Source organism: Anabrus simplex, chromosome 5, assembly GCF_040414725.1.
Source record: "Anabrus simplex isolate iqAnaSimp1 chromosome 5, ASM4041472v1, whole genome shotgun sequence".
Taxonomy (NCBI): Eukaryota; Metazoa; Arthropoda; class Insecta; order Orthoptera; family Tettigoniidae; genus Anabrus; species Anabrus simplex.
Genome location: NC_090269.1, coordinates 9439200 through 9465166, shown reverse-complemented (window position 1 = coordinate 9465166; position 25967 = coordinate 9439200). Strand labels below are relative to the sequence as shown.

Here is a 25967-nt window from a genome sequence, read left to right as displayed (position 1 = left end):
TACAGTACGTGAGTAAACTTAATATTCTGTAATATTCATATGTACCCGCGTAGGACTAACTTTCTGGTGTAATTAAGGTATAGAAAGTGACAGTGAACTATGTCACTGTTTTTACACAGTGAAAATATTATTGTAACTGTTATATCCCAGTAGAATGTGCGCATGTCGATCACGACATTTATATAGAGACAGTTTTCCATCTGTTGAGGTTGATTATTCAGATGTATCATGAGACAATTATTATTATTATACAATTATTATTATTATACAATTATTTTTGTAAGCAATGTGTTCATGCATAATTTTAAATGTAACTCTTGTATGGTCATAAAAATTGGCGATGAGGAAAACTTTCAAACTTCAACGTGAAATTATAATATTGTGTGTAAATAAAAGCATGTTCTGCAATAAGTGACTGAACTGAAATAAGACTGTTGTGTTACCTTTATAACCTCGACGACGTAAATATCATATTCCTACCATTCAATTAATTTTGTGTGAGACATAACTCAAAACATTCCTACATGGATTGAGAGCAGTTTTGGATATTTTTGGCAATAATGAATGCCAATCAACAGGCAACTGCGAAGTCAAGCATGAGTTCAACCATCTCAACCTATTATTAATTCAAATGCATTTTTTTTTTGCTAGTTGCTTTATGTCACACTGACCCAGATAGGTCTTATGGCGACGATGGGATAGGAAAGGCCTAGGAGTTGGAAGGAAGCAGCCGTGGCCTTAAGGTACAGCCCCAGCAGTTGCCTGGTGTGAAAATGGGAAACCGTGGAAAACCATCTTCAGGGCTGCCGACAGTGGGATTTGAACCCACTATCTCCCGGATGCAAGCTCACAGCTGCGTGCCGCTGATCGCACGGCCAAGTCGCCCGGTGAATACATTTCTAATTCCACCCTTCAAATGTTTCCAACCTGCAAGCAGAGAACTTTCAAAATTACCGGCAACATTTTGAAAACTATATACAATTGAAAAATGTACTCGCCAACAAGAAATATACAGCTCAGATGCTACTTAATGCTACTGGATCTACGAGTTATAACACATTATCTGTGTTCCGGGGTTTATTATGGATCGCAGAGGTGAAAGAAGGTGCTGGGATGAATGGGTCTAACTACAATGTCAAGAATGAATTTTAAACTTAAACTGAAGGTTATATGTTTTAAAAACCAAAATTTAAAAATTTCACAGGTACAAGTAGTAAACATTAACCAGAATTGCGAAAAAATCCAAGATTCAGAACCTAAACTCTTTGGGCTTTAAGCCCCTAGATTTACATTTCCTGAGGTACAAGCTCAAATTTACAAAGAGCACAAATTTACTCAAGGGCAGAAATCCCCCTAATTCATTGAGCACTTGCTCCCAAAATACGTCTAGCCTTCAAGAGGCATTCATAAATCCTAGAAAAAGAGCGAACAGGCTCTCAGTTTTCCAAGCCTACTCAAGGCAACATAGCATGAAACTCTAATAATCTCTGGCCTTACAAGACACTATTTACAAATAGAAATCTTATTACACAGAGGTGTCTAGTACCCAACCTACAGGGCTTTAGTGAAAAAGAACAGGTTACATAAACGGCCCGAGTACAATTTGAATGGAGTCGAAGACTGAGCTCCAAAAAAACCTTAAAAACCTATAGGGCGCTTGGCCGACAAAACAGGGGCTATTCCCAAACTACTAAGGTAGCTCGCACGGAGATAACTTTAATACATTGCAGAAACAAAACGTGACACCTCAAACCAAGATGAAGGGGAGCTCGAGAGGGTACATCACTCTCTAGCCCCGATATACAGTAGAAGATTTTATGACGTTATTACCTTAGCCGGCAGAAAGTTACATTTTTAGAAAGGAGGTTACATGGTTAACGATTTCGGACCTTTCCCTCGGGTTAAACTGCGGAGCTAGCAAGAAAGAAAGATGTTATGTGGCCATTACCTTGTAGAAGTTCTAGCAGCTGACAAAGAGGCCTCCCGCCTCCTGCTTGAGGCACACACACTTAGTAAGATGAAGATCAATTGGCCCAGAGACGTGAAAATCCGCAGTTTATAAACCCTCGGGCAAATTTCAAGACCATTCAAGATTAAACTAGCTACACCCTCTCAATTTTATTGGTTAATTTAAAAGTTACACTCAAAATCGAAGAAGAAGAAGAAGAAGAAGAAGAAGAAGAAGAAGACTGTGATTGGTAGAAAATGAATTACAGAAATTAGGGATTGGCTAGATTCAAAACTGGCGGAAATAAAAGTAAATATTGCCAACCCAAAAATAAATGAACATCAATTACTAAAAAAACTTATGATACAAAACTTCTTTAAATCAAAAGTTCTTTCACTTTGCACCAGGGTGAATGATCATAGTTTTTAGTAGTGACATCTGTGGAAGAATGTCCAAACTTCTTTATGAAAGGCAAACAAAACAAGTAGAAATACAGTCAGTTCAGGAAACTTCACAATAACAAAATTACATCAGATTTTAGTGGTGACATCTTCTGAGTAAAGTTCTAAGTTGGTGTAGTTTCAGTTTCACTGTTTTACCAATACAGCTATTTTAGGCGCTGGATTTAAATGCGCGGTGTTGGGGTGTACCTCCCGGTACAATCTACACTGGTGACACCAAAAACACCTAATGACTTTGATTATGACAATTTAATTGAAACCCTAGAAAAAAAACCTTTGTCCTAATAAGAATTTTTCTTGTAGCCCAGCATAGGTTTCTATCCACTTACCAGCATGAAAACCAACCTACTGCTGACTATGTGGCTACAGTAAGGCTTGCTACAATTGACTGCGACTTCAATTCTACATGTGAATGTAAGGTAAGCATTGCTGATATATTTCTAAGAACACAATTTATCAGGGGAATTTATGACAGTTCAATTCGTGAACAATTACATCAGGCAAATGTTCAAGAATTTAAGAAAATTGTAACAAAATCTTTCGCTCTTGAAGCATGTAAGTTAGACAGCAAGGAACTATCACCATCAGCTGTACATAAGGGTACTTATAATAATTCTTTTCAAAAAATCAATCACAAACAAAGGCAGGACACATCTGACGATGATCAAAGTCAAGCAACACCAACAAACAAGTCCAGATCAAAAATTGACTACAATGAATTGGGAATTCAAAATATGTGTTTACGTTGCTGTAGAGACAATCATCTAGCGAAGGATTGTAGGACTGATTTTAACAATCTGAAATGCAGTTCATGTGGAAAACTCAGCCATATTAAGAAAGTGTGCATACATACTCTGTTAGCAACGAGAAGGAATTCCATAGTAGACTCTAATTTTCTTCAGGAAGAAGATATTACTCAAACATTTGGCGTTAGCCATATAATAGGGATTTTTCAATATCATGACTATCCACATGCAAAGAAATTTTACGCTACAGTTTTTATAGAAGGAATACCCCAGAGATTTGAAGTAGATTCTGGGGTGGGTTTTACCTTGCTATCACGTTCTAGTTTCAAAGCTCACGACTTACGTGTACAACTCCAGAAATCAGAGGTTGCATTTTGTTCTTATACTAAGGATGTGTTTTTACATGATTGCAAGGTTAACGTTACTGTTTTCTTATCAGAATAGAACTTCATCTGAAGAGTTATATGTAGCACCAGATGACTTCGAGCCACTTCTGGGGAGTGTATGGATCCATCACCTTGGTATTAATCTTTAAGAAATTGAGCGTGAAGCAGAATCAAATACTAGTCCTATCGATATCCAGTCAGTCAGTAGTATTACTGAGATAATCAAGAGATTTCCAAAATTTTTCGAAGAAACGATAGGGTGCATGCCAAATGTTAAAGTGTCTCTTCGCCTCCATATGGATGCCAAGCCAGTGATTCATAAAGAACGCGATGTTCCGTATGCCTTAAGGGAGAAAATAAAAGAATTAAATGATTTAGAAGCAGGTGGGATAATCTCAAAAAATCAATTACAGTGATTGGGTTTCACCACTAGTAGTGATTCCCAAGTCCGATGGCGAAGTTCGACATTGTGTTAATTACAAGATAGGAGTTAATTACAAATTAGTAGCAGCAAACTACCCTCTGAGGCAGCTTCACTGCATGAATAAGAAGTTTCATTGGACTAGTTCATGTGAATCAACATTTGCCAGATTAGAGGAGGAGATTGCAAGTGATCGAGTGTTGACACCTTACAATGCAGATCTACCACTGGTTCTAGCTTGTGATGCCAGCCCAACAGGTATTGCTGGAGTCCTGTCACACATTGTTGATGATGTTGAGAAGCCTATCACATTTGCTTCAAGCTCATCAATCAATCAATACTGATCTGCATTTAGGGCAGTCGCCCACGTGGCAGATTCCCTATCTGTTGTTTTCCTAGCCTTTTCCTAAATGATTTCAAAGAAATTGGAAATTTATTGAACGTCTCCCTTGGTAAGTTATTCCAATCCCTAACTCCCCTTCCTATAAATGAATATTTGCCCCAGTTTGTCCTCTTGAATTCCAACTTTATCTTCATATTGTGATCTTTCCTACTTTTATAAACGCCACTCAAACTTATTCGTCTACTAATGTCATTCCACGCCATCTTTCCGCTGACAGCTCGGAACATCCCACTTATTACAAGTGATGAAAATCATTTTTCGTCCGTATTGAAAGTTTCATAAACTCTATATAGGATAATATCTTTTGTTTATTTCCACCTATTCAATACAATATAAGATGTTGGCATTTATGTTAAAACATTTTTCAGGTGAGACATGTTTTGCCTCCTACAGTGAGGCATCTTCAGTCATTATCAAGAAAATAATAAGGTAAAATAATAAGGTTTCTTGATAATGACTGAAGAAGCCTCACAGTAGGAGGCGAAACATGTCTCACCTGAAAAATGTCTTAACATAAATGCCAACATTTATATTGTATTGAATAGGTGGAAATAAATAAAAGATATCATCCTATATACAGTTTACATTCCACTTAGTCGAGCAGCTCTTCTTCTTTATCTCAATTCTTCCCTTCACAAACTTTGCAACATTTTTGTAACGCTACTCTTTTGTCGGAAATCACCCAGAACAAATCGAGCTGCTTTTCTTTGGATTTTTCCAATTCTTGAATCAGGTAATCCTGGTGAGGGTCCCATACACTGGAAACATAAACTAGGTGGGGTCTTACGAGAGACTTATATGCCCTCTCCTTTACATCCTTACTACAACCCCTAAACACCCTCATAACCATGTGCAGAGATCTGTACCCTTTATTTACAATCCCATTTACGTGATTACCCCAATGAAGGTCTTTCCTTATATTAACACCTATATACTTACAATGATCCCCAACAGGAACTTTCACCCCATCAATGCAGTAATTAAAACTGAGAGGACTTTTTCTAATTGTGAAACTCACAACCTGACTTTTAACCCCGTTTATCAACATACCATTGCCCGGTGTCCATCTCACAACATTATCGAGGTCACGTTGCAGTTGCTCAGAATCTTGTAAATTATTTATTAGTCTATACAGAATAACATCATCCACTAAAAGCATTACCTCCGATTTCACTCCTTTACTCATATCATTTATATATATAAGAAAGAATAAAGGTCCGATAATACTGCCTTGAGGAATTCCCCTCTTAATTATTACATGGTCAGATAAAGCTTCACCTACTCTAATTCTCTGAGATCTATTTTCTAGAAATATAGCAACCCATTCAGTCACTCTTTTGTCTAATCCAATTGCACTCATTTTTGCCAGTAGTCTCCCATGATCCACCCTATCAAATGCTTTAGACAGGTCAATCGCGATACAGTCCATTTGACCTCCAGAATCCAAGATATCTGCTATATCTTGCTGGAATCCTACAAGTTGAGCTTCAGTGGAATAACCTTTCCTAAAACCGAACTGCCTTCTACCGAACCAGTTGTTAATTTCACAAACATGTCTAATATAATCAGAAAGAATGCCTTCCCAAAGCTTACAATACAACGCATGTCAAACTTACTGGCCTGTAATTTTCAGCTTTATGTCTATCACCCTTTCCTTTATACACAGGGGCTACAATAGCAACTCTCCATTCATCTGGTATAGCACCTCCGACCAAACAATATGATTAAGTACCTCAGATATGGTACTATATCCCAACCCATTGTCTTTAGTATATCCCCAGAAATCTGATCAATTCCAGCTGCTTTTCTAGTTTTCAACTTTTGTATCTTATTGTAAATGTCATTGTTATCATATGTAAATTTTAATACATCTTTAGCATTAATCTCCTCTATCTGGACATTATCCTTGTAACCAACAATCTTTACATACTGCTGACTGAATACTTCTGCCTTTTGAAGATCCTCACATATACATCCCCTTGTTCAATAATTATTCCTACAATGTCCTTTTGGAACCTGTTTCTGCCTTAAAATACCTATACATACCCTTCCATTTTTCACTAAAATTTGTATGACAGCCAATTATGCTTGCCATCATGTTATCCTTAGCTGCCTTTTTTGCTAGATTCAATTTTCTAGTAAGTTCCTTCAATTTCTCCTTACTTCCACAGCCATTTCTAACTATTTCTTTCTAGTCTGCACCTCCTTCTTAGTCTCTTTATTCTCTATTATAATAAGGTGGGTCTTTACCATTTCTTACCTCCCTTAAAGGTACAAACCTGTTTTTGCATTCCTCAACAATTTCTTTAAACCCATCCCAGAGTCTGTTTACATTTTTATTTACCGTTTTCCACCAATCATAGTTACTTTTTAGCAACTGCCTCATGCCTGCTTTATCAGCCATATGGTACTGCCTAATAGTCCTACTTTTAAGACCTTCCCTTCTATCACATTTATTTTTGATTACAACAAAAACAGCTTCATGATCATGACCATCTATTACTTCAGTTTTCCTATAGAGCTCAACGGGTTTTATTAGCACCACATCCAGGATATTTTTCCCTCTGGTTGGTTCCATCACTTTCTGAATCAGCTGTCCTTCCCATATTAACTTATTTGCTGGTCATGCTTCCTGTCGTTCGCATTTCCTTCCCAATTGACATCTGGCAAATTCAGATCTCCCGCTACAATCACATTTCTTTCCATGTCGTTTCCCACATAGCCGACTATCCTATCAAATAATTCCGAATCCGCGTCATTCTACCCTTTCCCGGTCTGTACACTCCAAATATATAAAGTTGCCTATTATCTTTAGAAATAAGCCTTACACCTAGAATTTCATGTGTCTCATCTTTAACTTTTTCGTAGCTTACAAATTCTTCTTTCACCAGAATGAATACTCCCCCTCCCACCATTCCTATCCTATCTCTACGATACAGACTCCAGTGCCATGAAAAAATTTCTGCATCCATTATATCATTTCTCAGCCATGATTCAACTCCTATTACAATATCTGGTAAATATATATTAAATTACTTAATTCTATTCCTTTCTTTACAATACTTCTGCAGTTCAACACTAACAATTTTATGTCATCCCTACTTGATTTCCAGTTCCCTGTTCCCTTATCACTGCTCCCTAGGCTACCCTGTTTCCCTGAATGTACCTCCCTATTACCCTTCCAAACAAATTTCCTAACTTATAAGTACCACTGCGGTTTAAGTGAAGGCCATCTGAGCGCAGATCCCTATCTCCTATCCACCCATTAGGATCTAGAAATTTCACTCCCAGTTTCCCACATACCCACTCCATAGTCTCATTTAAATTCCCAATCACCCTCCAGTCAGTATCCCTCCTACACAGTATTCCACTAATAACAATCTCTGCTTTCTTAAACTTCACCCGTGCTGCATTTACCAGATCCCACACATCTCCAACTATGTTGGTACTTATATCAGCTTGCCTTACGTTATTGGTACCAACGTGAAACACTACCAGCTTCTCCTTCCCCTCCTCCCTCTCTTCTACTTTCCTCAACATCTGCCTCAACCTAATTCCTGGATAACATTCTACCTTGGTTTCCTTTCCTCCACACACTTTCCCCACATGTCTAACGATAGAATCCCCCATGACCAGAGCCTCAACCCTACCCACCTCATTTGATCCCCTCCCCTCCTGGTCAGCCCTATCTTCCCTGATAACTGCAGAAGCTACTTCCTCCTCCCTTTTCTCCTTCCCATTACCCTGTTTCACCTGTCTTTTCCTATCCTCTACTCTACATTTCCCTTTCCTACCTTTTCCCTTCCTCCTACTTCCACACATCTCAGCAACAGTTTCCTGTCCCTCATCTTCCCTTTGTTGTTCTACCTGGAGTGACTCGTACCGATTTCGCACAGACACCTGTCCTGAATTCTGATCCTGAATAGAGCTCTTAGCCTGCAATCTCCTTCCCCTTAGAACATTAGACCACCTGTCTTCTACAACTCCCCCCTTTCCTTCCCCTCCCTCTTGTACACCTACTATAACCTGTACATTGTTTGAGGGAGTCCTATCTTCCTTCCTGTATTCTGTGAGAATCCTAATTATCTCCTTCAAACTCTCCAACTCCTCCCTCATACCCCTCAATGCCTCGCCACACCCACAGTTCGTACACTCCCGCTCCTTAGCCATTCTTACGGGGGGGGGAAATGAAAATAAAAATAATTTATTTGCAAAAAATAAAGAACGGAGGGATATATTGTCTGGGATAGTACTCAAAGATCACACAACAATACGGTAATTAATATACGACTACACTACAATACTACTTAGTCGTACTCTTTTTTCTTTTTTTTTTTTTTTTTTAATCCTACAACCCCTAATACCTTTGCTGGCGGGACCTAGTGTTTACAGTGCACTGTGTCTTCTCTGGTATGGGCTAGAGCAATCTTGTTACTTTCATTGATCTGTCTCAGCTTTATCCTTGGCTTTGACAAAATGAAAGTGACTGAGGTATGAGTGATGTTAGTAATGCCATTCCTTCTGCAGCCAGTCCCTGCTATGAATGGTGTGAAAATATTGCTCATAGGGTCGGTTGGTGCATGCATTTCAGTGGGCTTGGCTGACTGATATGTAACAGCAACTTCTGGCTCGGTGAGGAAAGCAACGGGACACTACCTCACTCCTCATTTCCCTAGTACGCCTCTTCAGTGATGCCTAGGCCATCTATGACAGCTGATGGTGGAGCTGTTGAGGATCCAACCAGCCTTTGGGCTGAGGACTAAACATACATACATACAACCCCTAACAGGATAAAAACCGATGTTAATTACTGAATATCGAAAGTAATACACAAGAACTACACAATTCCAAACTGCAGTTAAGCCTATCCTAATTACAACAACAGAATTTTAGTAAGAGTTTCTACGGATACCTCTACTACACCAGTACTACACAAATATTTTACAATAATAAAATAAGCACACTAAATTCTAAATTACTCGTATACTATTGTACAGTACACTACAGTAATTTTTAACTACTTTCAGACGTATCCTAATTACGATACCGGTACCGTATGTCACTACTAAGCACAAACAGAAATGAAATTTGCAAGAACTACTGTACTCAAAGATTACCAACAAAGCTAAATGCTTAGACAAATTATATTAGTTCTACGCTGTAATAGATACACACGAAAGATAACACACGAATATAGCAGGCAAGATACGGCACTATCTAAATGTAGGCTACTGTATCTATACTACAATTTTCAGCTGAAGTGTGGTTATATGAACTTTCACCGCTGGTGGATTAGTATTATTTTCCCTACTACGCGGGGTGGAGAATAAAAGTGTCCTTAAATGCTGAGAATAAGAGGTTGCCTACTATAATTTCTGTCAAAACCACGCCAGGGGCTTGAAGTGCAATATTATTGGGATATAGGAATTTGATTACTAACTTTTATTCGATGAATAAACGAAGGTGGAAAGTACAAAGTATGCAGGGAACTAAGACTACAAATTATCGGAATAATGAATCAGCTGACTTTGTATTTATTTACACTACTATCATGTGCTTGTAGCAACAATCGTCAACAATCCAAGAAACTGTTAAGTACCGTAATTATCCAGTGAAATTACCGTGAATTCTCTTTAACTTCTCTTTAAATCAATGTTTACAGGCTTATCGTGTTATTTAATGTAATAAATTATTACCTTTGTGATAGTGTGAACGGATATCTGTACGAAATATCGGAAAAGTAGCGGCGGAAATTACAATGGGTTACAACTCCTTATGACAATCTGCCTTTGTAAGTATAATACCAACGAACCTACAGATATTTAAAAATATTGTCTTAAAAGTTAATATTAACACCTAAAGTAATTCCTAAGCCTAAATTCGAAACTAAGTACACCTAGCTAGCCTACTTAACCTAGTAAACGTAATTACTGAACACCGAATGAATTACTTGTTATAAAATTCAAATAAATAACACTACTCCCAATTTTTACCAACAAGCACTAAATACCAATATACAGATAGCACTAAATGGAACGCATATACATAAAATTTAAATCATTTCAATAGGTTTTTACTACTTTTTCACTACAATAATGCAAGAGCTCTCTCAACAGCCAACCGTTCACAAGCGCATCCAACAATGCAATCCTTCAGCCGAGCGTAAGTACAGCCAGCTGGACCGTGAGGCTCTAGCAATTATGTTCGCTGTCAACCATTCTTATACGTATCCATTTGGACGTAAGTTTAAGTTGATAACAGACAATAGCCCACTTACCAGAATCTTCCATCAGAATTCAAGAATACCAGCTATGACTTCTTCTATATTGGGGTTTGGGGTTTGACTATGAAGATGAGTATAAGAAAGATTCCGAACATACGAACGTCGACCGTTTGTCAAAAGGTGCGATCAATCAGTCACACATTTCAAAAGATATAGTGTTCAATGAAGAAGTTCATAAACTCTGTTATTCAACTATTGCTGAAATAGCAACCAAGGAATTAAATCCTGACAGTATTTGAATTTCAACCGAAAATGATGAATTGTTATAAAAATCAAAGCGGAGGTCATGTCATCTGAATCCATAGACAATGAATTAACACTAGATGTTGGAATCTTATTCAAGGGTCAAAGAGGCGTCATTCCTTCAAAGCTCCAGCCATTAGTTCTGAAGGAATTACATAGCACATGCGTAGGGATTACAAAAATGAAACAATTAGCAAGGTAGTATTGCTACCAGAAGAATATTGATAAGGACATTGAGAAAATAGTAAAAACTTGTCAGGCCTGCGCTGACATTCGATCCTCTCCAGTGAAGGCACCAATCCACCATTGGGATGTCCCTACAGAAAACTGGAGCCGCGTCCACATGGATTATGCAGGTCCATTTCATGGTTTCTACCTTCGTCTAATGGTTGATGCAAAATCCAGGTAGGCAGAAATCAAAGTAATTTGAGAAGCTCCGACATCTGCTGAGACAACTGAGCTATTAAGAGAAATTTTTTCATTTCGTGGGTTCCCAACAGCAATAGTCTCTGATAACGCCACAATATCTGTAAGTGATCTCCTTCTGTAAGGAACACGGTATATTCCAAAAATTCACAGCTCCTGGACATCCAGCAACTAACGGAATGGCAGAACAATATGTCCAGATGATAAAATGTCGACTAAAAGCTATGTCGAATGAGCACTTGTCTATATCCAGAAAAGTGCAAGAGATCCTTCTGAAATATTCAATATCAATCAATACTGATCTGCATTTAGGGCAGTCGCCCAGGTGGCAGATTCCCTATCTGTTGTTTTCCTAGCCCTAACTTAAATGATTTCAAAGAAATTGGAAATTTATTGAACTTCTCCCATGGTAAGTTATTCCAATCCCTAACACCTCTTAATATAAATGAATATTTGCCCCAGTTTGTCCTCTTGAATTCCAACTATATCTTCATATTGTGATCCTCCCTACTTTTATAAACGCCACTCAAACTTATTCGTCTACTAATGTCATTCCACGCCATCTCTCCGCTGACAGCTCGGACCATACCACTTACATTACAGACCATCATTCTCATTTCTGTTCCGTATTGAAAACAGCGATCTCACTTAGTTTACAAAAGGAGTATATTTATTAACCCACCTATTCAATATAATTAATATTGAATTTACACCCAAACTTTGCAACATTTTTGTAAGGCTCCTCTTTTGTCGGAAATCACCCAGAACAAATAGAGCTGCTTTTCCTTGGATTTTTTCCAGTTCTTGAATCAGGTAATCCTTGGGGGGGTCCCATACACTGGAAACATAAACTAGGTGGGGTCTTACCAGAGATTTATATGCCTTCTTCTTTACATCCTTACTTCAACCCCTAAACACCCTCATGACCATGTGCAGAGATCTGTACCCTTTATTTACAATCCCATTTATGTGATTATCCCAATGAAGGTCTTTCCTTATATTAACACCTACAGCAGATACTTTCAATGAACCCCAACAGGAACTTTCACCCCATCAATGCAGTAATTAAAACTGAGAGGACTTTTTCTATTTGTGAAACTCACAACCTGACTTTTAACCCCGTTTTTCAACATACCATTGCCCGCTGTCCATCTCACAACATTATCGAGGTCACGTTGCAGTTGCTCAGAATCTTGTAAATTATTTATTACTCTATACAGAATAACATCATCTGCTAAAACATTACCTCCGATTTCACTCCTTTACTCATATCATTTATATATATAAGAAAGCATAAAGGTCCGATAATACTGCCTTGAGGAATTCCCCTCTTAATTATTACACGGTCAAATAAAGCTTCGCCTACTCTAGTCCTCTGAGAAATATAGCAACCCATTCAGTCACTCTTGTCTAGTCCAATTGCACTCATTTTTGCCAGTAGTCTCCCATAATCCACCCTATCAAATGCTTTAGACAGGTCAATCGCGATACAGGCCATTTGACCACCAGAATCCAAAATATCTGCTATATCTTGCTGGAATCCTACAAGTTGAGCTTCAGTGGAATAACCTTTCCTAAAACCGAACTGCCTTCTATCGAACCATGTTTTAATTTGGCAAACATGTCTAATATTATCAGAAAGAATGCCTTCCCCATGCTTACATATAATGCATGTCAAACTTACTGGCCTGTAATTTTCAGCTTTATGTCTATCACCCTTTCCTTTATACACAGGGGCTACTATAGCAACTCTCCATTCATCTGGTATAGTTCCTTCGACCAAACAATAATCAAATGATTACTTCAGATATGGTACTATATCCCAACCTGTTGTCTTTAGTAAATCCCCAGAAATCTTATCAATTCCAGCCGCTATTCCAGTTTTCAAATTTTGTATCTTATTGTAAATGTCATTGTTATCATATGTAAATTTTAATACATCTTTAGCATTAATCTCCTCTATCTGGACATTATCCTTGTAACCAACAATCTTTACATACTGCTGACTGAATACTTCTGCCTTTTGAAGATCCTCACATATACATCCCCTTGTTCAATAATTATTCCTACAATGTCCTTTTGGAACCTGTTTCTGCCTTAAAATACCCATACATACCCTTCCATTTTTCACTAAAATTTGTATGACTGCCAATTATGCTTGCCATCATGTTATCCTTAGCTGCCTTCTTTGCTAGATTAATTTCCTAGTAAGTTCCTTCAATTTCTCCTTACTTCTACAGCCATTTCTAACTCTATTTCTTTCCAGTCTGCACCTCTTTCTTAGTCTCTTTATTTCTCTATTATAATAAGATGGGTCTTTACCATTCCTAGGAGGAGTTTCCTGAATACAACCGAAGATTTAAACGAATCTGCCCAATCCACACGGTTGAGATTATGGAGAACTAGAAATCCTCAACTTGCTGATTGGATGCTACCAATTGAACATCTCCCCCCAGGACACGAGGAACATTGGTCTACGTGGAAATCGCTGAACAGGCTTCGCACTGGGGTTGGTAGATCAAGAACCAATATGGTAAAGTGGGGCTTTCCTGGCACATCCAGGCAATGCGAATGTGGTGAAGACCAAACCACAGCCCATTTCATGAACTGTAGTAAGTGTCCTTTAAGATGCACAATAGAGGACTTGATGGCTGCAACACCTAATGCCCGTGGTTTGGCAAAATTTTGGGCAGACACTATTTGATATGTATGTCATTAAGTACCATTATGCAATGTAAAATGTATGGTTCTGATACGAATAAATAAATAAATAACCATTCCTTACCACCTTTAAAGGTACAAAACTGTTTTCACATTCTTCAACAATTGCTTTAAACCCATCCTAGAGTCTGTTTACATTTCTATTTACCGTTTTCCACTGATCATAATTACTTTTTAGAAACTGCCTCATGCCTGCTTTATCAGCCATATGGTATTGCCTAACAGTCCTACTCTTAAGACCTTCCTTTCTATCTCATTTATTTTTAACTACGACAAAAACAGCTTCATGATCACTAATACCATCTATTACTTCAGTTTCTCTATAGAGCTCATCTGGTTTTACCAGCACCACATCCAGGTTATTTTTCCCTCTAGTTGGTTCCATCACCTTCTGAATCAGCTGCCCTTCCCATATTAACTTATTTGCTATTTGTTGGTCATGCTTCCTGTCATTTGCATTTCCTTCCCAACTGACATCTGGTAAATTCAGATCTCCCGCTACAATCACATTTCTTTCCATGTCGTTTCCCACATAGCTGATTATCTTATCAAATAATTCTGAATCCGTGCCAGGGCTACCCTTTCCATGTCTGTACACTGCAAAGACATCAAGTTGCCTACTATCTTTAGAAATGAGCCTCACACCTAGAATTTCATGTGCGTCATCTTTAACTTTTACGTAGCTTACAAATTCTTCTTTCAACAGAATGAATACTCCCCCTCCCACCATTCCTATCCTATCTCTACGATACAGACTCCAGTTCCGTGAGAAAATTTCTGCATTCATATCATTTCTCAGCCATAAATCAACTCCTATTACAATATCTGGTAAATATACATCTATTAAATTACTTAATTCTATTCCTTTCTTTATAATATTTCTACCGTTCAACACTAACAATTTTATGTCTTCCCTATTTGATTTCCAGTTCCCTGTTCCCTTATCAATGCTCCCTAGGCCACCCTGTTTCCCTGAATGTACCTCTCTATTACCCTTCGAAGCAAATTTCCTAACTTATGGGTACCACTGCGGGTTAAGTGAAGGCAATCTGAGTGCAGATCCGAATCTCCTACCCACCCATTAGGATCTAGAAATTTCACTCCCATTTTGCCACATACCCACTCCATAGTCTCATTAAAATCCCCAATCACCCCTCCAGTCAGTATTCCTCCTACACAGTATTCCACTAATAACAATGTCCGCTTCCTTAAACTTCACCCATGCTGCATTTACCATATTCCACATATCCCCAACTATGTTGGAACTTATATCAGCTTGCCTTACGTTGTTGGTACCAACATGAAACACTACCACCTTCTCCTTCCCCTTCTCCCTTTCTTCTACTTTCCTCAACATCTGCTTCAACCTAGTTCCTGGATAACACTCTACCCTGGTTCCCTTTCCTCCACACACCTTCCCCACATGTCTAACGATGGAATCCCCCATGACCAGAGCCTGAACCCTACCCACCTCATTTGATCCTTTCCCCTTCTTGTCAGCCCTATCTTTCCTGATAGCTGCAGAAGCTACTTCCTCCTCCCTTTTCTCCTTCCCATGATCCTGTTCGATGTGTCTTTTCCTATCCTCTACTCTACATTTCCCTTTCCTACCTTTTCCCTTCCTCCTACTTCCACACATCTCAGCAACAGTTCCCTGTCCTTCAGTTGTTCTACCTGGAGTGACTCATACCGATTTCGCACAGACACCTGTTCTGAATAGAGCCCTTAGCCTGCAATCTCCTTCCCCTTAGAATATTAGACCACTTGTCTTCTACAACTCCCCATTTTCCTTCGCCTCCCTGTTGTACACCTACTGTAACATGTACATTGTTTGAGGGAGTCCTATCTTCCTTCCTGTCTTCTGTGAGAATCCTAATTATCTCCCCTCAAACTCTCCAACTCCTCCCTCATACCCCTCATAGCGTCGCCACACCCACAATTCCTACACTTGCACTCCTTAGCCATTCTTTACGGAAAAAATGAAAAGAAAAGGAAAAATATAGTAACTTAAGTGCAAAAAATTAATGAACAGAGGGATATATTGTCTGGGATAGTACTCAAAGATCACAAGACAATAAGGTAATTAATATACGACTACACTACAATACTACTTAGTCGTACTCTATTTTTATCCTACAACCCCTAAGAGGATAAAAACTGCTATTAATTACTGAATACCGAAAGGAATACACAAGAACTACACAATTCCAAGCTGCAATTTAGCCTATCCTAATTACAACAACAGAATTTTAGTAAGAGTTTCAACGGATACCTCTACTACAAAAATCAGATCAAAAATTAGATGTATGGCTTTTCCGGCGTTTGCTCTATTAACCAGCGTTTCGTCTTAGGTCTGACACTAGACTCTTCAGAGTGGGATGTGTCAGACCTTACCCACTGACGCTGGGGTGTATGCAGGAGAACTTATCAGAAGCTTATTTATGAAGCACAGTCTGATAACTGCATACGGGAGATAAAACTCCACAATGGAACCAATGCCCGCCTAGCAATTCCAAATGGAAATTCTAAGTTCCCGTGAAGGGAATTAGATTCTTTTCCACCAATAGAGCATATCAAAAATCAGATGTATGGCTTTTCCGGCGTTTGCTCTATTAACCAGCGTTTCGTATTAGGTCTGACACTAGACTCTTCAGAGTGGGATGTGTCAGACCTTACCCACTGACGCTGGGGTTTATGCAGGAGAACTTATCAGAAGCTTATTTATGAAGCACAGCCTGATAACTGCATACGGGAGATAAAACTCCACAATGGAACCAATGCCCGCCTAGCAATTCCAAATGGAAATTCTGAGTTCCCATGAAGGGAATTAGATTCTTTTCCACCAATAGAGCATATCACCAGTACTACACAAATATTTTACAATAACAAAATAACCACAATAAGTTCTAATAGGAAATTACTCATATACTACTGTACAGTGTACTACAATAATTTTTAAACTACGTTCAGACGTACCCTAATTACAATACCGGTACCACATGTCACTACTAAGCACAAACAGAAATGAAATTTGCAAGAACTACTGTACTCAAAGATTACCAACAAAGGTAAATGCTTAGACAGATTATTACTAGTACTACACTCTAATAGATACACACGAATATAGCAGGCAAGATACCGTACTATCTAAATATACTGTATATACACTACAATTTTCAGCTCAAATGTGGTTATATGAACTTTTACCGCTGGTGGATTACAATTATTTTCCCTACTACGTGGGATGGAGGATAAAGGTGTCCTTAAATGCTGAGAAATAGGAGGTTGTCTACAATAATTTCTGTCAAAACAACGCCGGGGGCTTGAACTGCCACCCCTCTAGAATGTGGAAAATCACCAGCTGAATTGTACCTGAACAGACCATTATAGATCAAACTAGACGTTATTCAAACAATCAAACAGGAAGAAATCAAGAGGAGACTCATGGCCATTGCAATCTAAGTGTGGGAGACAGAGTCCAAGTGAAATTCTATGAAGGGAATAAAATGTCATGCAAATATAGAGTAGTTATCGGAAAGTTTGGTCATTCACATTACCAGATTCAGCTAGACGATGGTTATGGCCTCAAAAGACATACTGATCAAATACTCAGGGCAGAGGTTCCAAAGAAGACAAACATTCACTGATCAGAAACCAGCCCCAAGTTAACAAGAGGAACATCCTGATTATAAACAACCATTCATCTTCACTGACTTGATGAATGAACCAATCTGTGGGAGATATCAAGGACTTGAGGCTGAAGAAGACATGCGAAATCGAAGACTTGAGGCAGAAGAAAATGGACCTCCAACCCCAAACCTAGCCCGCCGAACAGTTAGGAAACGCCATCCACTGCAGTACCTTAAGGACTATGTTACTTATATGATCACCAAATTCTAGTCTTCAAAATAAGTGTGGGAGGCTGTTATATCCCAGTAGGATGCGCACATGTCGACCACAGCATTTATATAGAAACTGTTTTATTCTCAGTTCTTCCATCTGTTGAGGTTGATTATTCAGATGTATCATGTGAACAATTTCAATACAATTATTTTTGTAAACAATGTGATCATGCTTAATTATAAATGTAATTCTTGTATGGTCATAAAAGTAATCGTACCAGTAATTAAAAGATTAGCTCCAAATTTTCTACACAAATGTGTTTATGTATCTATAAGGGTACTGATTTATTAAAATCACTATGAGCCACAGAACATTAAGCAACACTGCTGCCTCAAAGGTGGTGGTGATTATTGTTTTAAGAGGAAGTACAACTGGGCAACCATCCTCTACATAACACTAACCAGAAAGAAAAATGGAAGGGGTCCGACACTTCGAAATATGAAGGTATCTGCCAAAGAAAGACAAGGGCCACGAAGGGCGTGAAAATGAAAGACTCCCTAGCCCTCGCTAACCTAATAGCGTCGGGGTAGGAAAAGAACAAGAGTTGACCAAGGGAGGTCGGATAGGATAGATGAAAGTGAGGAGCCTGGCACAAGTAAGTGGAAGCAACGCCTCAAAGCTGAATTCTACATACAGGTTTGATATATCAACATAATTTTGAGCAAAACAAACAACATATTCTTTTTTTTTTTTTTTTTTTTTCTTTTTAGGACATTGGCTGTTCCATATCATGACGGGCCTTTCGTATACAAAACTAACATTCGGCCTTCATGTAACATTTCAATAATTGTGAATGTTTAAGTTGAATGAATCTCTATTAACAAGAGAAACAACATGTACAATTCCTGCAATTCACTTACAGTACAGGGAAGAAAAATGCATTATTAATTTACCTTGTGTATAAATTTCTGTGGTCAAGAAATTTCTTTTCGATAATAAGGTTGTGGGAATAGTTTTCCACATGGTGATCGATTATTGTTATTTTCCTCCTTTCTATTTTATAAATCTCTCATAACCTCTGATTCCTATTTCGCTGTTTACAGCTTGAAACTGGCTTGAAATTTGAATCTGCTACAGGTAGGAGTAGATTTAGGTTTGAACCCACCACTGCCTGCTCGATCTGCATCCGATGGCAGTGGAATCCACGAACAGCTGCAATCAAGTTAACGAATACAACGATGCATTTTCCGCTGGATTTATTAGTTATAACCAACGAGCTAGAAAGAGGACTCTTTCTAACTCGTTGGTTATAACCATCAGCTTTACGCAGGTCAAGAAACCTATGAATTTGGTGGAATAAAGTAAGCATTGGTTACACTGATTTTATCCTCTTTGGTTGCCACAGTGCAAAGAATGAAGAAAAAAAAAAAATAAGGAAGATATATTTCTCATGGCGAAGAATATTCGCCTCCACCATTCTTGAATAATCGATTACGGAACAAGGCCAACCTGGGTCCAATCGTATACTCTTTGGTCTATGAAGTGCATTGATTATCGCTATAATCTTCATAACGATGAAATCGTAAATTGTTGTTTTCCTTTTTATTGTTTAATGCTTGTAGATAAATTGCAGTGGTTTTATGCGGATTGTAATTCGACAAATATCCAGAAGAATTCGTATAGAAATGAGCAAGAATCGTGCACAGAATCGAAATTAATATCGATCAATCTTCGATCTTCGTGGCAAGGAGGCGGTGCGAGTAAAATAGCACCATGGAGGACAACGTGGTCAATAGCATGGATAATCTCGTCTTGAACAGTGAACAGGCATGATTAATAACATCTTAAACACTTTATCAGCAAGCTATATGCTTAAATATGTTTGGTGTTGGCGTTGTACGATTTTCCAGATCAGTATGGTGTAGTCTTTACAGGAATTATGCAACGGTTGGTAGGCTACAGCCGAAGTGGCCTGTAACACGTTGCTTATGATATTTCTTCTCGTATATGAATAACATTAGAAGTATTGCATGCGATATTATGCTACCTGATTTACCTTTTCTGTTCTGTGTTTGCAAATTGATCTGTGAGTGATCATAGAGGTTAGCTGTAAAGTGGGCAGGTGATGTAACCTGAAATGTTTTATCAGATTCATAATGTCACATTCTTGAGGATGTTTCCTGCGTCTTCGAGCACATTGATATATATTCTAGTAGTTCCTCTTCTTCTGCTTCTGGAAAGGTGTGGTTGGATTTATGTGTTATTGTCCAGTCACAAATAGTCTAATAGTTGATAGTTGATGCATATGTGATACTTTGGCTGTCACTCGTAGATGAACTTGAGTATCTTTGTGTAAATAAACAGACCTGCTAGGTTAATGGCAAACTCCCCGAAGTTCCTCTTCGTTGTTGCATTAGTAGGTACAAATGAAATGCAGCTTCTTATTTCAGCAGTTGCTTTTGCTGTGCACTGCAAGAATATTTGTTAAATTTAATTATTGTTTGTTAAGTTTGCTCTCTGTTAATCACTTACCACATTCATCGGTCAGGAGTCTGTCTGCTTGTTCAATATTCCTTAGAATGCTATTCGGCTCTTGAGTATACATATTTCACTGTTGAGTTAAATGCTACATCTGCAATTGTTTGGGGTGTAGAAGTTCTCAGCATATACCCATTTTCAGTGCTGATAATCCTATTATTTCGTCCTTGAAGCTGCAATGAAAGCAGCCTCTCTCTGGGTACTTAATCCTTTTAGATGATGAGCAACTTCCTAAGGGGAACGCCATCGTCAGATCATATACCTGCCTGCAGATGCAGTACTCATTCCTTACCTACCACTGTGCTCCACTCCAGATCATTTATGTTCTTAAGGAGTTTGAAGCATGATCATAATCATAATAGTCTTTCCTTCTTTGGATTTTTTTGAATTGTTTTAGTTCCTTTCCTCATTCACATATTTAATGTGTTCAAAACATGTTGTGTTTTCTGTATCTCCTGTTGTCACTTATGGTAATCCCTCCATTTTTATTAGTTTCGATTCTCCACTTTCGACTTAAGAATTTCGACTTAATTAATTATTAATTAATTAATTTCATCTTTTCTTTATCAAGAAGAGGGTATTTTATATTTTTGCCTTCATTGTGAAAGTTTCAAAGCCATCCCTTCCTTCTTAGATATATTCTTGCAGATCACTCAAGAGCGATGACAACCACTGCCCAGTAATATAGTCAGTTAAATTCTAATTCTTTTAATATAGGAACTGATAATCTAGATATTTGTCCTAAAGTAACGGCTGCCACTGCCTTCTATACATGCTCCTTAAAATTTGGTTTCGGTACTAGAATCCTATTGTTACAAGTAACTATTCTCATTTTGGTTCCGTATTGAATATGACGTGTATATATAATAATATTGAACAGGTGGATGTTAATAATAATAATAATAATAATAATAATAATAATATTTGTGATATACTAGATTCCTATGTTGATAAGTTTGAATGTACAGTACTTACTTACTTTTTCTGTGGTTTCCCATTTTACACACCAGACAAATGCTGAGGCTGTACCTTATTTAAGGCCAAGGTCGCTTCCATCCCTGTCCTGTCCTCTCATAGTCATAAGGCCCGCTTCACACTAGGTGACTGGAATCGGCTACCAGCCGCCCGTGCCTGTGAAACATTGTTTTAAATGGAGCTGTTCACACTGGGCTACTCAGAAGGCGAGCTACAGAAAGAAGCTGGCAACCAACCTTGCAGTAGCTCACTCCTGCTACCAGTCGCCAAACTCTGGTGAACCATTGTTTTGTATTGAGGTCTTCACAATATGTAACTGTGCAGCCCGGCTACTCGCCTCCAGTTGCATTCCATTCACATCACCCTTCGTTGTCGTGTGTTTCTCGTTATGTCTTCAGTTTCAGAATACTAAAACTACACTAAATGAATTAGAGCCGGGCTGAGTGGCTCAGACAGTTGAGGCACTGGCCTTCTGACTCCAACGTGGTAGGTTCGATCCTGGCGCAGTCCGGTGGTATTTGAAGGCGCTCAAATACGTCAGCCTCGTGTTGGTAGATTTACTGGCACGTAAAAGATTTCCTGCGGGACTAAATTCCAGTACCTTGGCGTCTCCAACAACCATAAAAGCATAGTTAGTGGGACGTAAAGGAAATGACATTAATATTTATTATTTACTAAATAAATTATATTCAGTTTGAATGATCTATCTAAATGAGTTGACCAAATAAACACGGAAGATTTAATTATACAAATTGGATAGCGTACAGCCATCTGGAACTAAAAACGGTGACAAGTAGGCTATAGTATTTAAGTTGAAAAGAGAAATGCATGGTCTAAGGTAATCATAGTTCTTCATTGACTTTGAAGAAAGAACATCCCAGGAAATAAACGAGGTCTGTTAATGAAGTTTTACAAATACAGGTGACCTCACTTTTAAATGTTCAATATAACTGAGATGATGTCGTTCGACTCGTTTGGATGTATGCTCAGAACAGCATCCTTCGGTCCAGAGGAAATGAAATGAAATGGCTTTCAGTGCCGGGAGTGTCCGAGGACATGTTCGGCTCGCCAGATGCAGGTCTTTTGATTGACACCCGTAGGTGACCTGCGCGTCGTGATGAGGATGAAATGATGATGAAGACGACACATACACCCAGCCCCCGTGCCAGCGAAATTAACCAATTAAGGTTAAAATTCCCGACCCTGCCGGGAATCGAACCCGGGACCCCTGTGACCAAAGGCCAGCACGCTAACCATTTAGCCATGGAGCCGGACGGTCCAGAGGATTCTGGGTTTGATTCCCGGTTGAGTTGGAGATTTAAAAAAATTTCCTTTAGTCAGCAGCGTCTTACTGTGACGATGGGATAGGAAAGGTCCAAGAATGGGAAGGAAGCGACGGTGGCCTTAATTAATGTATTAATTTATTTATTTTTCCGATGTGAAAATGGGAAACCGCGGAAAACCATCTTCAGGACTGCCAACAGTGGGATTCGAACCCACTATCTGCGGAATGTAAAAGGACAGCTACATGTCCCAAACCGTGCGGCCATTTGCTCGGTCAGGGATTTTAAGAACGTATGGTTAATGGCACTGCCTTGGCAACTGGGTGCTTTTGTTTGTCTATACGTACAACACACCACCCTACCAATCATCACAGATTAATGCAATAGTGAATGCATTCTCTGTAAAATTGGGTCAGATCCACATAAAGTGCAGTTTTCAATTGATTGGGAAAAGGTCTTGCAGAACAAGAAGAGGTCCGCCTCTGTGGTGTAGTGGTTAGTGTGATTAGCTGCCACCCCCGGAGGCTCGGGTTCAATTCTTGGCTCTGCCATGGAATTTGAAATGTGGTATGAGAGCTGGAACGGGGTCCACTTAGCCTCGGGAGGTTAGCTGAGTAGAGGAGGGTTCGATTCCCATCTCAGCCATCCTCGAAGTGGTTTTCCGTGGTTTTTCACTTCTCCAGGAAAATGCTGGCATTGTGTCTAACTTAAGCCAAGGCCTCTTCCTTCCCTTTTCCTTGTCTATCCCTTCCAATCTTCCCATCCCCCCACTAGGCCCCTGTTCAGCATAGCAGACCCCCTGTGGATGGGGGACGCAGATGAAGAATACACCCATGATATTCTCTGCCTGTCGTAAGAAGCAACTAAAAGGGGTGGCCAACAGAGGATTGAATTAGAACCATGCAGCTACTTGTTATTAGTACCATCACACGGGGAAAACCATGGGTCACCTTTACTTGCGAGTAGTACCACTAAGTTAGGTACACAATAGGTTTGTGATTATTAGCTGTAGTGGGTGGGTCTCTACGGGTTTACAGTACCCGTGATTAGTACCACTATATGCGGAACACCACGGGCTTACGTTGCCTGTGATTAGTACCAATGTGAGAAACACCATGGGTCTGGGCATTGTCTGTGATTAGTAGCACTATATGAGCGCACTGTGGGTCTGCGTTGCCTGTGATTAGTACCCACTATGTGAGCAACACCACGGGATAGTATGAGTCCCTACGATTGGTAAACCTATGTGAGTAACACCATGGGTTTGCATTGCCTACGAGTGGCACCATTATGTGAGAAACACCATAGGTCTGCGTTACCTGTGCAACGTACAATACTTGTGAGTAGTACTGAAACGCTACTCTTGATTAGTACCGCAACTTGAGAAATACCATGGTTCTACTTTACTGGCGATAAGTACCATTATGAGGAGCCGTTGACCTGGATTTTGGACCCCCTTGGACAACAAGAATCATGGATTCAGAATTGTGCTTTGTAAGCAGTCCCTTGGTCAGTAATACTCATTTTTCAATATAGTTTCTGGGAAGGTGAGGCATTGCAGGTCAGATCCACTGATGCTTTTAAGTTCATAATCATTGTTCATTGTCATCTTTTTGAATTCTAGCCAGTGGATCGATTTTGGAATTATTTTTAACTTTCAGTATTGTGAGTTAGCTCCGCTGATTATTTTAAATTCATATGGTTCATGTTTGTGGGGTACTGTAGTCACGTCCTAGTTCGTGAACCATGGGCAACGGCTAAGTGGCCTACTAAGTGGTCCTGAGAGTCGGGATACCAGTTGCTATGGAATGGGAGTGGGCATCTCGGAAATATTCTGAGTCGTGGCCTTTCTTGTGCTCAGGCGGCTAGGACTATACAATTCACCGGTGGTCCATAACCCGTTAGAGGAGAGATCCTCACTTGGACTATGTGCAAGTAGGGCAGCATCCTGCTTCATGAATTTACCGAGCTCAGAACACTTTAAGCAAGCCTCGGACCTATGGGAGTAATGGAGTCCCACTCCCATTTGACAGGCGAGGGACTCCTTGGAAACAACTTGGCGATTGAAATGGAATTCGATGGGGAGCTATCAATATTAATGGGGCTTATGGAAGAAAGAAGGTAGAACTGGCTGAGTCAGCAAAGAGGATGCATCTGGATGTGCTAGGAGTAAGTGATATTCGGGTAAGGGGAGATAATGAGGAAGAGATAGGAGATTATAAAGTGTACTTGACGGGTGTTAGAAAGGGAAGGGCAGAGTCTGGGGTAGGGCTCTTTATCAGGAATACCATTGCACGGAACATAGTTTCTGTTAGGCACGTAAATGAGCGAATGATGTGGGTAGATTTGTCAGTGGGAGGAATTAGGACAAGAATTGTGTCCATGTATTCACCATGTGAGGGTGCAGATGAGGATGAAGTTGACAAGTTTTATGAAGCATTGAGTGACATCGTGGTCAGGGAGAACAGCAAGGATAGAATAGTGCTAATGGGTGATTTCAATGCGAGAGTTGGGAATAGAACTGAAGGATACGAAAGGGTGATTGGTAAATGTGGGGAAGATATGGAAGCTAATGGGAATGGGAGGCGTTTGCTGGACTTCTGTGCTAGTATGGGTTTAGCTGTTACGAATACATTCTTCAAGCATAAGGTTATTCACCGCTACACATGGCAGGCTAGGGGTACCAGATCCATAATAGACTATATCTTAACGGACTTTGAATTCAGGAAATCTGTTAGGAATGTACGAGTTTTTCGCGGATTTTTCGATGATACAGACCACTATCTGATCTGTAGTGAACTAAGTATCTCTAGGCCTAGGGTAGAGAAAGTGAAATCTGTCTGCAAACGAATAAGAGTAGAAAATCTCCAGGACGAGGAAATTACACAGAAGTACATGGATATGATTAGTGAGAAGTTTCGAACAGTTGACAGTAAGCAGGTTCAGGATATAGAAAGTGAATGGGTGGCATACAGGGATGCTGTAGTAGAAACAGAAAGGGAATGCCTAGGAACAACTGTGTGTAAAGATGGGAAAAGGCGAACATCTTGGTGGAATGATGAAGTGAGAGCAGCCTGTAAACGTAAAAAGAAGGCTTATCAGAAATGGCTCCAAACAAGGGCCGAGGCAGACAGGGATTTGTATGTAGATGAAAGAAACAGAGCGAAACAAATAGTTATTGAATCCAAAAAGAAGTCATGGGAAGATTTTGGTAATAACCTGGAAAGGCTAGGTCAAGCAGCAGGGAAACCTTTCTGGACAGTAATAAAGAATCTTAGGAAGGGAGGGAA

At 39.3% G+C, this 25967-nt stretch overlaps 2 protein-coding genes across 5 annotated transcripts in view; one reads left to right on the top strand and one right to left on the bottom strand.

Annotated features, from left to right (window-relative positions):
• LOC136874267 (small ribosomal subunit protein mS27) overlaps positions 1 to 19191 on the bottom strand; it is an 80327-nt gene extending 61136 nt beyond the window's left edge. Inside the window, exon 1 of the mRNA XM_067147890.2 lies at positions 18835 to 19191. Coding sequence (XP_067003991.2) covers positions 18835 to 18904 — 70 coding nt within the window. The 5' untranslated portion in view covers positions 18905 to 19191. The remainder of the gene's footprint in view (positions 1 to 18834) is intronic.
• A 393-nt stretch (positions 19192 to 19584) lies between these two features.
• The window catches only part of ThrRS (threonine--tRNA ligase), a 250000-nt gene continuing 243617 nt past the window's right edge, over positions 19585 to 25967 (top strand). Inside the window, exon 1 of one of the 4 annotated variants that reach the window (XM_067146758.2) lies at positions 19585 to 19708. In XM_067146758.2, the coding sequence (XP_067002859.2) occupies positions 19655 to 19708 (54 nt within the window). In that variant the 5' untranslated portion in view covers positions 19585 to 19654. Of the gene's footprint in view, positions 19829 to 25967 lie in introns of all 4 variants that reach the window. The other 3 variants (XM_067146755.2, XM_067146757.2, XM_067146756.2) reach the window with 3 other exon arrangements.